Genomic DNA, 17,521 nt, shown 5'->3' on the forward strand with positions numbered 1-17,521 from the left:
ATGACAATGCATTTCCTGTTACAGATGCATCATAACCTGTGTCAGTTTCATTTCCTGTGTAATGTTAATATATTCAGTCACTGAGCATCTATGGAAAATGTTAAATGACTCAACAGATTTCACCTTTGCCCTGTGCCATCTCTGGTAATTCAGATATCTCAAGACACACACATCACACACACACACACACACACACTTAAAAATAAACTTGTTTTTATATCATTAGACTTTCATTAGACATAATGATTTTTATACTGTACAAACTGTATATTCTATCCTCTAATTCAACCCATAAGCCTACCCATCACAGAAATCGTTCTTCATTTTTACATTTTAAAAAAACATCATTTAGTATGTTTTGAAATAAAATGTAACTTTTTTCAGCTAGTTGCCAAGGCAACATTTCTCATTTTCATTCAGTTTAAAAGTTGAAGTACTAAAATAACTAAAACTAAAAATTAATAAAAACTATACAGACATATAAAAAGTAATATGACAAAAATAATAGAAATAACAGAAAATATAAAAATAAATAGTTCAAAATTGTAACTAAAACTGCAATACTATATCAATAAAACTAAAACAACACTGACATGAATATGAGCTTGAAGAAAGTGCTTATGCTAAAGGGCTTGGAGTTTGCTGCTGCTCTGTCTATCTGAGCATGGCTGGCTTTTGTAAATCAGCCTGAGGGTTTGAAGACTGGTGGGTGATCTTCCATCACCTGCCCTATGTTCAGCACAAACACACACACACACACACACGCACACAGGTTTGTTTTCCTATCAAAGTGAGGACATTCCATAGACGTAATGGTTTTTATACTGTACAAACTGTACATTACCCCTACCCCTAAAGCTACCCATCACAGAAAACATTCTGCATTTTTACATTTTTAATAAAACATTGTTTAGTATGTTTTTAAAGCTATTTTAAATATGAGGACTCATGAAATGTCCTCATATTTCATGTTTACGTCATAATACCAGTGTAATACCCATGTAATTATACATATTTGTGTCCTTATAAATCACAAAAACGCGCACGCACACACACACACACACACACATTTACATTCATGTGTTTTTGATTAAACCATTATGAGGACATGTACATATTTGTTATTCAGAATGAATAATGTTTATTTAATGTATTTAATACATTTAATAAATATTTTTTTTTATATTTTTGTTCACCAGACAGACAGAGAGACAGACACATAGAAGAGTCATGTAAAGCTGTATGTAAGAATTAGGTTATGACAAATGAAAGCAACTTGTTGCTAATTGATAATTTGTTGAGCAATAAATCTGCAGTTGACATGACAAGAATGTTTCAGCTGAACAAGACATTTTTATTTAGTGACTAAACATATATAGATTGGTAGTGTCACTGTTATTATCTACCTCCTTGTCCGGTGAGAAACATGGATTTTGAGTTTCCCCCCCCTAAGCCAGCATTCAAGGTGTAGGTAATCACCTGTTCCGTTCCAGGAAGCAACTTACATCCGAGTCTACTGATGCGGTTAACTGATGGCTGTCATTTAAAGGATGTCATATTTTTCATCATAACAAGTTTCAAAGGTGTTACATGTGTAAAGGGTCTATGTGGATTTACGTGCCATGAAAGGCACATCCAAGCTTTCATGTTTGTTATGCGTATGGGCCATAATTAGCCTTAATTGCCACTGCAATGCACTACACACTTCCTACATGAGCTGAGACTATAAACATTGGAACACTCAGAACCACTAATGAAAGACCCTTTCTTTCTTTTTTTCTTTTTTTCCCTCAACGTTTAATTTGGGTAATTGACGTAGGTCCATTAAAACACGGGACAGTTTGCTCTTCCACACTAGAGCTCGACGTCTTGCTCTTGTACACAGCCTCATTGTGGTCAGGACAGTTTTAATACAACAATGCAGACAATTATTGTTATGTTTTGGCTGTCTGTTATTTCTGCAGTACAGTGCCTGGATTCCAACATTATCCGCTCCTCCAGAGAAATGACAAACTCTCAAGAGGTAAGAATATACATACTTAAACTTTTTTTTTTTTTTTGCCTGAATATGTTTATCCTGGAACAATGTCACACAACTAATGAACACACAAAGCTGTTGGTGTCATAGCAGAAGATTTCTTATTGTGCACTTTTAAAACTTTTAATCACATGTTAAAGTCTGTATGACACAAGCTCAACTATCTCTTCCAGTCAGTACTGCATTTACAGAGTGACGAAGTTGCAAATTCCCATAATTCTGTTAGAAGAACCCCAGGTCTCCAAGGAGAAACTTTGCCTCCTGTGCAAGACTGCACCGCTGCACAAGTAAGATATTCCTTCAAATTTTTTCAGCACTATATTACAGTTTTTTTTTCAATTGCTAACATCCTTTTGTCTAGTCACATTTTCAAAACTCTAAACACAATTAGCACAACATACCATTAACACAATTCATGTCATTTTCACACATTATCAATTAACACGTTTCTAAAATTCTTAAATTTTCTTTTCATACAAGTTTACCCAATACCAAAATCATGGATCTTTCTGATCGTATTTACAAATGCTTACACACAATATTTCAAAAATGAAGACCTGATGTTCTAATCTATAGTACAAAGCCTCTACTTCTGCAACAACAGCAGCTCAGAAGTATTGAAAAATATATGTAAAACAAACACTGAAACAACTGATAAGCATTTTTAAGTAGCAGATCACTGAAATATCACAGATCACAGATTCACAGAATCACAGATTCCAATCTCAGTTGGAAGCATAGTCAGGTGTTGAAGTTCTTTTCATTACATGGACATACAGTAAAATAGGACTCTATGAATTGGTTTTGTTCAGTGTGGATGTGGAACCACTCAGAGGAGCACAGAGAGAGAAAAATATTGTCTGGGTGAGTGAGAGGAATAGATGGAGGAGAGGAGTAGTTGGATCAGGACAAGGGAGAAGAAGAGAAGAATGTGTGCTGGGCTGTGTATCTCTATGCTTTCCACCTCACAATTCTGACTTTTTTCTTTCAATTACTAGTTTATAGTTTATTACTGACTCTTTTTTTTTTTTTTTTTTCAGAATTGTGAGATAAAAAGTCACAATAACCTTCTTTTTTTTTTTTCTCCATAACCAAAGGCCATGTATGTTGGATTTGTTGTTGATCAATGGCAGCAATTTCATGTTTTCATTTCAGAAAAAGCTTAATGCAAAGCTTTTACTACAACGATTTTAGTACCACTGTTCCATATACGCAGAATATGCAGTCTGTGTAGGGCACTAACTAAGGGGACACCATCCCACCCTCTATGGGGGCACCATCGACTCTACACACCCACCCCCAGAAAGAGATTTCAACCAAGGGGGCAACTGAAGTTTTGCATAGGAAACCCATTTGACCTGTGGCTGTCCCAAGCAATTTTGTTACTTTTTTCTTCTTCTTTTTTTCTACTGTACATTCTATAAAGTAACACTCAACCAAAAACGTAGAATGGCTTACAGTAAAAGGAAACTGAATTATATAAAAACTATGGATTTCATATTCTCTGCACGTAGAACTGAAACATGACAAGTAATGCAGTTTTTGTAATGCCATCAACTGTTAATATTTTGACAGTCATTGTGCAATGATTGACTAAATGTTCATGTTGGATAGAAAACTAGTGCTAGTGTTTTGACAGAAGGACTCGATTTTGAATCAGATTTGCTGTGTTTTGATAGAGTATATGTAGATAATGGTTTTTAGCATTTTGAAATGTAGAGTTTGTATTTATTTAACAAAATATGGTTTTGGGCAGAAAATTGTGTGATGTAGGTGTGTTGCTGTGTTAAGAGTTTAGAAAAAAAGTATTGCACTGTAAAAAATGAATGTGATTTTAACAGTGAAATATTGTAAAAACACTACGGAAAAAAAATTGTAAATAGGTTAACAGTAAGTTCCAGTACTATATACAGGGAAAAACTGTAAAAGCTCTTACCAGACATTTTATGTAATTTTCACAGTAAAATGCTGTAAATTTTACAATTTGTAGAAGTAAAAAAGAACAAATTAATGTATAATTTACAGTCAAAAACTGTAAACTGATATTCCCACAATTCCCTGTGTGACACTCCACATTTGAAAGTATTTTGTTTCTTAATAGTTTTTGTTATCAGTTATGTACATTAGGGTTTTATGTTACATCTTCTGTTGTTTAATGAATGTTTATTGCATTATGTAAGTGTTGTGGGTTACCATGATGGTGTTTTGCGTTTGCGTGAATGACTCTTTGCACCCTCTTTACATTAGTATATACTTCAGCTCGTGGAAAAGCTATTTGTGATGAACTCTGATTCTTCATGTGGCTTTCTCTTTTACCACCTGCATTATTATGGTAGTTGTCAGTATATGTTAAAGGTACAAAACAGATTTTAGTAGTAGTGTGCATTGTTGAATTTACTTGTTTACATTCAAATTTTCTTGTTTGTAAATTACAGTTTTATACTGTAAAATTGACAGTTTGTTCTGTAAATGTGTTTACAGTTTTTCTGTATTTTTTACAAAATTATTCTGGCAACCACAGCTGCCAAAATTATTTGGTAAAAACTACGGAATATTTTTTACAGTGTGGTACATGCTTGTTAGTAATTGAAAAAAAGAAAAAAAAAAAAACTCTTATGTCTGACCATGCCTCATTGGATAGCTTAATATCATTAATATCAAACTTACAATGCCAATTTTCATTCAGCATGTTCAAGTTCATTAATGGACATTCTTTCAGAAATTAAAGGCTGATTAAAAATTAATCTTTTTCACAAGGCAACTGAATGCAAAGGCTCCAAGAAAAAACAGCATAATGCTGCTAAGACAAAGGTTCAGTTGGACGGGCGAGGAAGTCAGAAAGGTGAGGAGAGAGATTTATTTATGCTTGCATTTTTTTTTTTCTTTTTAAACTTAGTCATGTTTTTGATGATCGTACTTTTGTTCAGGTGTTGATTAATGTTAGTAATTTTCCCCATTCTTGCAAGTTCTGTAAAAACTCTTCACAGGTCAACTTTGCTGTGTCAACAACAGGATATATATCTACAGTGCAGTTATATATCTACAGCACAACAGAGGATAAAAAGACAAATTATCAAACTGTTAATTCAAAATTAACAGTTCCTTACTAGGATAAACTATTGATAAACTAGGACAATGCTGTGGCTGGTTATCAATTTTCATATTAAGTATGACATATAGATTTAATAAAAAATTTCCATGGTCCCCTGGCTCTAAAATGTATGTTGTATTGTGGTATTGCTTTGTTGTTCAAAGCATTAAAAAAAATAGAAAAACTGAATAATTCTTCTAGGTTTGACTGCACTGGATCATATCGTTTCCTTACTGCCCTAATTACCTTTTTTTTTTTTTTTGCTTGCAGTGCCCGAGATGTCCCCGTGCGTGCGCTCGCGCGACTGTGAAGAGGGTCTGTGCTGTGCGTTGTACTTGACTGGCAGGAGATGTCAGCGCGTGCCTGCTCTGGGCGAGGTCTGCCTGTTGCGTGGACGCGCCAAATTCCGCCGAAGACTGGACCGCTGCGACTGCGAGAAGAACCTGTACTGCCGTGCGCAACCTGATAGCCCTCGTGGACAGGGAGTGTGTCATCCTGATCCGAGGAGCTAAGAGGACTGGTTAATCACAGACATCTAAGGAACGGGGCGTGAAATATTATTCAGTTCTGAATGAGAAATTAGCAAGATACATGACAGACACGTCATGATGTATATTCAGAGTATTTTTGAAGTAATCATTGAGGTCGTTCTAAAATTACTAAATTACTGCTATAATTCCTTTGCTTCTAAAATGTGTAGAAGTCGAAAAAAGAGAAAAACACAAACGCGCTGACAACAGAGCACATGGCTTTGGTTTTCTTTTCCTGTACCTTTAAATCTGTACAAACTTTTGAGTCGAGCGCCCTCTGTCGGGTGAATAAGTTTGCTGAGCCTTGTCTCCCGTATCTTTTGCCAAATTTACACTGAAGTGCCATTTTATGTCTTTACACAGACTGTTTATTGCTGTTCAGAGGTGGCATAAATGCATTTACACAGCAATTACAAGTATATTTTGATACCGGTGTTGAGGTGAGTCAGACCTGACACCATTTAATCTTGCTTAAATATTAAGCAGGTGCAGAGCAGCTCAGTTCAGATGTCCTGGAGCACTCACTGAATGAGATGAACTGAATTAAACGTTAGACATATATTGTGCAGTGTTGAATGGCCTCCATGAGCAGCATTAGTGAGAAATGTACAAATCTACCCCACTCAGACTTATTTTTAATAAATTCCTACTTCATCAACATCATTTAACAATGTAGTCCTTACATCTTTACTATTTGAATAACCAGATTAAGTCAAAACATTTTTAAGGTCCTTAATGTAGTTTTGAATGCATCTTACTAAAAATGTATGTACATGCACAAAGAATTATTTATGTTTTTAACCATGTTCAGAGCTCACTTAAGTTATTATTCAATAAAACCTGGCCAAAGCAATTCAGTTTTTAAATCTTACATTCATCTTAATACAACGCAATGACAAACATGCATTTGCCTTAATAGGGCCAAGCAGGCTCTGGTGATTATGTGTTCAGTGAGGTCATTTGAATTTGGCAATGAACGTTCACACAGCTAAGATTACACATTTGCCAGCTGTCATCTTGGCTGGCATCATTGCTTATAAAGATAGGAATAACATTATGCTGGATGACACTGCATTTAATAAGAAATAAAGGATCAGGTTACATCAAAGTCATCATTCTTATTTATGAAATATTGCAGTGATTACAACTGATTTATCCAGGCATGCATTTTTTTTATATTCATGTGCCCCTGTGTTCTTTAATCAAAAACATTAACTCCTCCTAACATCTCTTCTCTGATGGCATGTGCACCGGTGGGACAATAATCTCTTCCCCACAGTAACAAGTCACGCACACGTGTAACAATCACAGCAATTACAAAATAACAATCCAAACAATTCCTGATGGATGAAATAATGACCCACCCTACATTTTGTTCCTTGTTTAAGATATCATTTCACTCAGACATAGGTCACAATATAGTACAGAGCCCCTAAGGAGACAAAGTAACCCAAAACAACAAAAATAAAAAAAGGGAGGGAAGTGAAAATTCTATGTCAATGCTTTTGCATCCTCTTGCAAAAGTATTGCATTCCACCGAGAAACTTTGCATTCCCTTGCAAAAGCACTAAAATAAAGTATTTCCATCACAAAAGGTTTGCAATTGCAAAGTTACTTGAGGGAACACACCAAGTTTCTTAGTGGAGCGCTAAAGTTTTGCAAGAGAAAGCATTGAATTTTTTTTTTTCCTTTCATTTAATTTTTACTATTACTATGCCCCTTTGGGAGTTCTGTACAAGGCATATGCAATTTCAGTTTCAGGTCAAGTTTTAAAAAAGCTTGAATGAATTGTTCACCCAAAAACAAGTTAATTTTCTAGCAAGCCTCCTCCATTGAACCACCATTCATAGTGACCATGGCTATTTTTATACATATACACATGGTATATTCAAAATGTATAGCCTTGTTTGAAGAAGAGGTAAAAGTTCCCTGAAGGGCAAGTCTATTAACACAAGAACTGCTGTGACCAGATTCAGTGAAGTACTAAACTCCTAACTAAATTTCTTCACTAATCTACTAGATTTATGAGCAGGACCAGCAAGTTCATCATTAATCTTAAGTAACAAAACAGACAAATTTTAAGAATTAAAATGAGAAACTGAAACAAGAGGTATTACGTTTAATGTCATTGTTCCCCTTTATTTTCAGACTTTGATACAAATTAAAGGCCTACAAGACTTCATCTGCAAATGAAAACAAAACAGCAAAGGCAACTCATCAGACAAAGATGGACAACTGAAGGAGGTGGTGGTGGTGGAGGAGGGAGGGAGCTTGGATGGGAATGTTGCGGTTAGCGGCAGGATTTAAGAAAGGGGGCACTGAGGGGTACTAGACTAGGGTTTGGGTGAATGTTAGTGGAAGAGGGGTTTACAACTGGCCACAGTTAGCAATGGTAATCTTGGCACTGGGCTTTCCACTGTTAGAACCATAGCTCTCCACTTTCGTGACGACGTCCAGGCCCTCCACAACCTGTCCGAAAACAACATGCTTGCCATCCAGCCTGGCGGAAAGAAATCGTGGAGGAAAAGTCAGGACAGGACAAGACACTCCACAGCATGGATCCAGGAGTGTTTTAACACATGGTCATTCACAATTCTTTTGCTCACCATGAAGTACGATCTGTGCAGATGAAGAACTGGGAACCGTTGGTGTTGGGGCCAGCATTGGCCATGGACAGGCAGCCAGAGCCAGTGTGTTTCAGGGTAAAGTTCTCATCCTCAAACTTGTTGCCATAAATTGACTTGCCACCAGTTCCATCGTGTTTCGTGAAGTCACCTCCCTGTATCCAAAGGTCTCAAGATTAGAACGGAGTGTCAAAATACTACTAAGATCACACAAGGCTATTGGGACTAAATCTTTCATACCTGGCACATGAAGCCGGGGATGACACGATGGAAGGTGGATCCTTTGTAGCCAAAGCCAGGCTGACCTGTGCACAACTGCCTGAAGTTCTCTGCAAGATGACACTTGATGATGGGTACTTTTATAATCACAAACAAGGGAAAAGTACTAATAATAAAATATAAATACCTGCAGTTTTGGGGACAACATCAGCTCTCAGCTGTTAAAAGAAAACGTCACAAATTAACATTTAAAATGACTACAGCAGCAATAAGGTGTTCAAGTGAGTGACTACCTCATACAGTCAATTTAAACAAAATAGAAACAAGCTTGTGTGGAGACCGAGTCTCATCTTCATGCGACCGCAGCCTGACAAACACCTCCAGTTAAACCGCAACAATGCGGAAGACAAAATTATCTGGGCTTTCAAGGCAGTGCAGCACATTATACATAGTTTTGCTCGCACAAAATGTAGTGACAGACTCACTTTGAGTGCTCATAAAAAATCCTGACCACGCGCGTCTGTAACATGTTCCGAGTTTTACTAGACTCCCAGCCGGCATTTCAACGTTGATTCACCGGTGAATCAACGTCGGGTACCATGGTTGAATCAACGTTGGATTACCTTTCGGTTTTGCAAATTGGATCAACGTTAATATTGTGACGTTGTTTCACCGTTGAAATTACGACGTTGTTTCACTGTTGATATCGCGTCGTGCTTTCACCGTCTTATGGTTGAATTAATGTTGGATTACCTTTCGATTTTGCAAATTGGATCAACGTTGAAAATGCGACGTTGTTTCACCCTCTTACCTTCAACATGGATGAATACACTATTTTACATTAAATTACAATCTAGTTTGCGTTTGTACTAACATGACAATACTAAATAATTACTATACATGCACTAATAAATACTAAAAATACAGTATAAAACAAATAAACATCTCAACTTTGCAATGTTTAGAGGTAATATTAAAAACCTGTAGCATACAATATGAAAATGAAAGGGTTATTTTTCTACAATTACAGCACAAACCTTAAATCTTTTTCTAGCTCAAAATGATGCAGAAGTAAAATCTGTATTATGTACCCACATTCATGTGTACTATACATTCAACCAGATTAAAAAAAAAAAAAAAAAAACACTTTTTACAAGCACAAATTCTTAAGTATTTTAATTATTATTTATTTTTTTATTTTGAGAACATCATATGCAGTGTCTGACAGTATTTTGTAAGACAGATAGACCTCAGTCCGTCTAGAGATGGATTGCACTCCATAAGAAAACTGTAAATTTTAAAGATAAATCAAGAAATGCAGTATTCATCTTCCTACAAAGATGGTTGATGCTGTGGACCAGGGACCTTGACTTGTGTTGACTGTGGTGGTTGTGAATGTGATGACTGGCGAAGGATGTCGAAGAGGGAGGGTACCGATATTTCTGACCTGGAACTGCTTTTTGTGCAGTGGAGGTGCATGGAACAGTTTGGAATGGACACAGGCAGGAGCCTGCAACAGAACCGTGTTGGTGGAAAAGGGGTATCGGAGCATGTGACTGCCTGCCTGAGTTTTGTTAATAGCTGGAGACAGCATCAAATTTGACAGAGGCAGCCACCTAGTAATTCACTATGCAGGAAAAGCCTTGTTCAGTGCTTGGACACATAGTGTAGTTGTGGTTTGGGTGATCCAAGACAGTCGTAGCTCAAGGTCCTTTCTGATGCCGTCCCCTCTACTCTCTTCACTTGTCCACTCTCTTTACTGCTGTGTATATTAAAAACAAACATACATCAAAACATATTATCATTTTAATACTTACACTTTACACTTTTACATTCAGTTGCATCTACCAATGCAGGTTTATATTGTTTCCTCTGGGGGCTCCATATATTACTAATTATATGGAGAAACATTACACAACAGAATCCTATCTATACTTTGTATTAAGTAAATCAATTAAAATCAACCTAAGTACATTTATATTCAATTAAGTAATCGAAAAATCACAAAATGTTAATAAATCAACTAGAAAAAGAAGTGAGTGATATAGACAACAATCTCTTACCAAATTGCCAGTAATCAGACAGATTTGGTGAATCTACAAAAAGGAAAGAAATGGTTCACTGAAAAATCCTTAAAATCAGGAATTTAATTTTTACTATAGACCTTTTCATATTTCCAGGTTTCTCAGAAGCGGAAGTCGTTATAGTTGGGTAAAAGTGGCGGTGAATGAGGGAATAAATTAAATATATTTTTTGTGTTCCAATTTTCTCAAATAGCAAAAGAAAAACTAAACAGTGTTTTCACAACTTTCAAAAAGATGAAAAAATAGAGAGAGATTGATGTCAACTTTACCGTCACTCCCATAGCTGCTACAGGAAATCGTATTGGCTATAAGTGAAATACACTAGAAAGTCTTTCAACAAACAAAGGTGGATCTTTAATTTCTTTATAATGTAAATGTATGTTTCAGAATGGGGCATTTGTATGATTTGTACATATAAATAACCTAGTCTGTCTAACTGCATCACTATATACAGACATTACAGGTCAAACCATTCTGATGTTCTTTTTATCTAAATAAACAACATATTATATGACTCTTAAAGGGTTAGTGCACCCAAAAATGAAATTTCTGTCATTAATTACTCACCCTCATTTCATTCCAAACCCATAAGACATTAAGTAAGTTCATATAATAAGTTCATCTTCAGAACACAAATGAAGATATTTTTGATGAAATCCGAGAGCTTTCTGACCCCCGACTGCAACGTAATTACTATCTTTCTGGGCCTGCAAAAGTTGCAAAGACATTAGACATGTTAAAATAGCCCATGTGACTACAGTGGTTCAACCTTAATGTTATAAAGCGACCAGAATACTTTTTGTGTGCAAAAAACAAAAATAACAACTTTCTTAAACAATTTCCTCTCTCCGTGTCACTCTCTGATGCTGTTCATGTGAGCACCACAACGCATTCACGTGAAGCTGACGCAGAAGCCGGCCAATAATGAGCTGGCCTTCTGACGTAGAACCTGGAAGTGCTGCACTGTGTTTACTACGTTAACAGTGTCAGAGACCGACAGTAGAAAAGAAATTGTTGAATAAAGCCGTTTTTTTTTCTCCGCACACAAAAAGTATTCTCATCGCTTCATAACATTAAGGTTGAACCCCTGTAGTCACATAGACTATTTTAACGAAGTCTTTACTACCTTTCTGGGCCATAAAAAGATAATAACGTTGCAGTCTATGGAGGGTTAAAAAGCGCTCAGATTTCATCAAAAATATCTTCATTTGTGTTCCGAAGATGAACGAAGGTTTTACGAGTTTGGAACAACATGAGAGTGAATAATTAATGACAGAAATTTCCTAAATGCCCATTTAATAACAGGTTTTGGTACCCTCCCTACATATAAGTATATAAAGGATGAAAGCCTGTTGTGTCAGTCTTTTGATTTGTGGCTGTGCAGCTATTGTGAAACTCACCATCTTCATGTACTGAGTGTGAATGGCATCAAGGCCTTGTCCTGAAGAATCTCAACACCATCTCATGAGATTACATCTCATCTGGTAATAAGAGTAAGCATAATTTTAAGAACTCTAATGATATCTTTACCCCCTGATATTGCATTGGTGATATAATTCAAACATATCAGAGGCAAAGAGTATGAGCAATGAGTAAGCTGGCCAAATTTCCGTCGAAAATATCTTACATGCTTAAAGTTGTCGACCCCCTGAACCACAGTCAGCATCTATAAGTAGAAAGTATTTAAGTAAAAAATAAAAAATACATAAATGTATACAAACAAATAAATAAATACCTTTGAGTGGAACAGTATGGCGTCTGTCTCACTAGCAAACGTAACTACAAACAGACATAGAGAAATACAATAAAATAGATTAATGACCATGATATCCTGTTATATTAGTTAAATAAATGATTCTAACTACAAGCATTATAACATTTCATTTGTCACCAATGTTCCCTCATTTAGCTGATTATTTAGCCTACAGGCCTTTCAAGGACAATCTCACAGAAACAACCTGGGGTTAATGATTTTAAAATGTGAGACTTCTTTCAAAACCATTTAAAAATCTTACAGACCCACAACTTTTCATCAGTAGTGTACTGTATGATTGAGGTTTTGCTTACTATAGTCATCTGGTTCATAGCCTTTGACAGGAGGTCGCTCAGGTCTGCTGGGGTGCAGGAGGCCATCAGCATGGAAGGATCTATAGGAACATAACATGCAATTTGTCACAGAGCCAACATTATTTAGTATAAAATGCCAGGTTTATTAAAAGGAACCAAGCTAGAGCAGAGGTGGAATGCAGAAAAGAGAAAGAATAATATACACAATATTAAAATATATATATATATATATATATATATATATATATATATATATATATATATTACTTAAGATAACAACATTTATATTTTTAGTTTTAGAATTCAGTATCGTACATGTAGTGTCACTTACGTTTGGATGTCAAAGACTTCTTAATAAGAAAATTGTAGATGCATGGTGATATAGGTTAGATATATTGTGAAATAAATGCATTTTAAAGTATTTAATGAGCTCAGTTCACCTGTGTTTCCTCCTCTGTCAGCTTCCCCTTTGTTGTAGAGGGGGTTTTCTGTCGCCCCTGAAATTGCAGAACATTTTTTATCCATATTTGTTTACCATTAGAGATCAAAACGTGTTTGAAATAGTTTGTTAATTTTCGCGCTCCATGTAAGTGACGTCACCGATTAACGGTACAGCAACTTTAACATTAAATAAATTAGTTTACTATCATCCATTAACAATTGGCCAGCAAAACCTTTACAAAGCTATTATAACATCTCATCTACACATAAAGATGCGATTAAAAGCCCAAACTTTCATTAAACAAGAGCTCAAAATACAGAGTTAGTAGCCAAACGCTTCTGAAAACGGTTGAGATGCTAACGGACTTTTTCCGAAGACACTAAATAATTTCTTTGAAGTAAATATTCAACAAAAGTGTATTAATTACACGTAAGAAAGGTATCAGGAACAGTTATATATATTATTTGTGTGATTTTATGGACTAAACTTACCTAAAATCAGTGAAAACAACAGCGAGACGGAGTCTTGCTGCTTGACATTTCCCCGTTTCCATGGTAACTTCTTCTACATTTCCAATGTAATCTCGCGATATCTCTTCAGACCGCAAAAAATGAAAATGAGCATATAATTTCTATTTTCTGAAATATCGACGTACCAACAAACTGACACAGAAGTGGCAAAATAGGCCTGAATCGACACATTTTTATTTCATATACATTATTACTATTATTATTATTAATTATTATTATTATTATTATATAATATGGTTAAACACTTGTTTTTTTTAAGGTATAGTCTGAGCTTATTTCAGCATTGATTTATAAGTGATTTTCTTAACCTATTTCAACCATTTTACATTTAATAATTGTTTCACTGTTGGAACATCAACTGACATTACTTCAACCATATTTCAACGTTGAATTTCGGTCATGTGTTGACTGGGCTTCAACCGTTTAGCATTCAATGTTGTATCAACGTTGTTTCACTGTTGAAACATCAACTGACCTTATTTCAACCACATTTCAACGTTGAAGGTCGGTCATATGCCGGCTGGGTAACTAAAATGGCCGCTCAGAAAGTATACATTTACTAGCGCAAGTAGTGCAGTGTGAAATACTGTGTCTTTTAATACCCCCCTCCTCCAAATTAACATTAATATTAGTCAAATTCAAAAGTACAACTACATTTGAAAAAACCACACACCCGTAATTAAAGGAGTCTCGCGCGCTCGTGTATGGAAATCTCAGCCTGGGCTGCGAGAACGGTCCCCTCCCATCCCCCTCCACACACCCTGGCGAACTTTCCAGAACATCTTTCCACATAGATTGCCGGATGCGATTTCAGCGAACAGGGAATTTGCTAAAAAATAATAATAATAATAATAATAATAATATAAAAAAATTAATTAACAAATGCTGACTTTTGTCGCAATTGTTTGAGTTTCTGTGTGGCATGAAGCTTAAGTTTGGACACCGCAAAATAAAGTCGCCTTCAGGGAATCCGGGTTAAACAAAAGATCTGTGGCCCATTCATTCAATGCGTACTGCTGCATGACACATTTCTGCATTTTTCCCAAAGCAAGCGCTGGAACCGCAAAGTCTTTGTCTATTCTGTGATATCAGTAAACTTTATTGGCAGCATTCAAGAATATAAGCGCGCTGTAGGTGAAGTACCAAGTATGGTTAACGCGGCCTAGTGCGGCGCGTGCTTAGTATTACAGCTTCACTTGCAAAGTATGTTTTGCGGATACCGATATAACAATAACAGCAGTTTTATGCAAGTAAATACCTCAAAGCGTCACTATGGAAATGAACAATTTATAGCCCGACTGATGAAATCTAACATTAAAAGCCCACATACTGCCAGATTCCCAACATCACTGTTGCTCGTTGCACAATGCTGCAAAATTGTAAACGGGATTAGATATAAATCAAGCAAGCGGTTTTGGCCGGGAGAATTTATAGCATCGTTAGGCTAAATGTTATACATTTGTTTGGCAGGTAATTGCACAAACAGGTTAAGCTTGACTGAATCATGAGATTTGTCTAGCAGAAATGCAAAACACTTAAACGGTACAAGGATATTCAAGTTCTGCAGCACAGCAGGGTTTAGGTGCACATAACATTAGGTAGCCTAGCGCATGCGGCTATCGATGAGACCCGCTCAAGAAAGGCGTTTGCACGACTTGCAGGAAAAATGTCACTGAGTTATTCCTTGCAACAAGACTAAGGTGAAATTAAAAATATTATGTGAAGCTTTACCTCCATAATCACTCTTCCAACTGCACAGCCGTTGGCGGTGATATCGAAGAAAACTCTAGGCCTTGCCATGGCTTTAAATTATTTTGCGCTTAGATGACGCTGGGCTGAAGCGCGTTAGCCAGTGGGCTGCCTTGGAATGGAGGAAAGACTGGATGAAGGCCGCCAAGCTATATAATTACAAGAGAGGGACGTCATGAAGCTGCATCTGTCCAATAAGAGCGTGTCGATGCTTTGAAAGACATAAATATGAACCAATGAAATATCTTTATTGAGAATTTGCAAACGACATGCGCTTTTGGGCATGCGGCATTAAGTCGTGTATGTTGCTGTTAATATGAAATACGACCAATTTTGGCTTGGTGATACTTTAAAACAGGGGTGCGAAACTCAGTCCTGCAGTGTTTAGTTTCAACACGCATACCTGTAGGTTTCAAATAAGCCTGAATTACTTATTTATCCGGATGTGCGTTTAGTTAGGGTTGAAGCAGGGCTGTGACCCTCCAGGAACTGAGTTTTTTTTTTTTAAACACACACACACACACACACACACACACACACACACGGATGTCCTGTAAGAGCACATTCAGTGCTTATTAGAGATTCCAAATGTTTGAAAGTTTCATAATGACTCAACTCCCTCTCATTGGTCTTTAAAAATGACTGACATTAATTTAGTGATCAAATTTAACACTTCAACATATCAGGAAAATGTTTTGGGGTTTCAAATCAAAATGTGACTTTCTGTCACAAAACAGGACATCGATTTCATACATGTCCACTGTAGAGGACACCAGGACTTAAAGCATGTTTATCAGGCATTTTGGGAGACACGACAAGTGAATAGGGAAAGAAATTATATATCAATATTCCTATGAAATATTAGATATTATGAAAATCTTGCCAATCATTACTCCCATTATTATAGTTCTTTTTTTCACTACATGTTGCCCCAAGAACACAATATGCAAATTAGATAGTTACAAGAAGAAGTAGTTTTATTTATATAGCGCCTTTCCATAGCTCAAGGTCACTTTTACATTGTGCTATACATTTGCACACCCACATATACGATACAACACATAAATAGCCACATTATCTAAAATACATATTAAATAGATGTTTTTAGCTGAGTCTTGAAGGTAGACAAAGCTGATATATTTCAAAGTGTAAGGGGTAATTAATTCCATAATTTAGGAGCATATATACAGTTACATTGTATATAATGGGAAAACCCGCTTATAATCATCTTTGTACGAAGTTTGGTATAGAAAATCCTGAAACCTAAAAATGTATTTTAAAAAAAATCCCAATGTTTTTCCTTATTCATGTATTTTTATTTATTTTAAAAATTGAGTCCTGGTGTCCACTACAGAGGACATAGCATAAAATATTTTTCTCTATTTTTTCTTATGCTCTAAACAATGTAATGACATGAAAAAATACTAAATTCACAAAACTTAGAGAGAGAGAGAGAGAGAGAGAGAGAGAGAGAGAGAGTTTGTCGTCATTGATTTTAGTTAACCCTGAGGTGCTGTTCGGGGTCTTTTTGACCCCAAATGACATTTGCTGAAATAATAATAATAAAAAAAAGTTCTCTGTGTCCAAATGGGACAAAAATGAGACTTTGTACAGTTGTCAACACTTTCAAGATCTACAAATAAAAAAATAAATTGGGATGATATCTGTTTTTATGTTAGTGTGGAAAAAAAAGTTGCACTCCTTAGAAAATGGACAAAATTCATCCTCAAAATCAGAAACAATGCAGAACAACACACATAGCCAGAAATGAAGTGGCACACATTAAAACATCCACAATGCAAAACGATCATGCTCACGCACACACACACAGACACAGAATCCATTTGCTTTATCTGCTCATTTGTTATTGCTGTTCCGTTCATTGCGTTTTGATGTTCATGTCGTGTATTTGTACTCAATATGTAAATTATCTGTCCATTTCTGTTCATTTTTGTTCTGTTTATTTAGTAACTGAAGTGTAGATTAAATTAGTAGAATTATATGAAAAGCAGATGTTTGAAACAAATGATAAACTCTAAAGACTCCAACTTTTCTCTTTGTAACATCTTGTTCAGAATTGATTCTAATCATAATGTAATTATTGAAAAACTTTTTTTTTTTTTTTCAGTACAAAAAATGCTAAACTT

General features: G+C 35.8%; 1 protein-coding gene across 1 annotated transcript; it reads right to left on the bottom strand.

Moving 5' to 3' along the window:
- Positions 1–7,772: 7,772 nt before the first annotated feature.
- ppiaa (peptidylprolyl isomerase Aa (cyclophilin A)) lies at positions 7,773–15,526 on the bottom strand. Its single transcript, XM_051903529.1, has 5 exons — positions 15,357–15,526; positions 8,690–8,720; positions 8,524–8,612; positions 8,266–8,438; positions 7,773–8,159 (listed from the first exon to the last, which is right to left on the bottom strand). Exons 1-5 carry the CDS (start codon positions 15,423–15,425, stop codon positions 8,027–8,029), a joined length of 495 nt encoding a protein of 164 aa, XP_051759489.1. The 5' UTR covers positions 15,426–15,526; the 3' UTR covers positions 7,773–8,026.
- Between the last annotated feature and the right edge of the window lie 1,995 nt (positions 15,527–17,521).

This window comes from Ctenopharyngodon idella, chromosome 8, assembly GCF_019924925.1.
Source record: "Ctenopharyngodon idella isolate HZGC_01 chromosome 8, HZGC01, whole genome shotgun sequence".
Classification (NCBI taxonomy): Eukaryota; Metazoa; Chordata; class Actinopteri; order Cypriniformes; family Xenocyprididae; genus Ctenopharyngodon; species Ctenopharyngodon idella.

Coding starts and splice junctions, on each gene's coding strand:
- ppiaa (XM_051903529.1), bottom strand. CDS start 15,425: ATGGCAAGGCCTAGAGTTTTCTTCGATATCACCGCCAACGGCTGTGCA. Junction 8,439..8,523: donor TCCCCGGCTTCATGTGCCAG/GTATGAAAGATT, acceptor CTTTGGATACAG/GGAGGTGACTTCACGAAACA. Junction 8,160..8,265: donor TGCACAGATCGTACTTCATG/GTGAGCAAAAGA, acceptor TCTTTCCGCCAG/GCTGGATGGCAAGCATGTTG.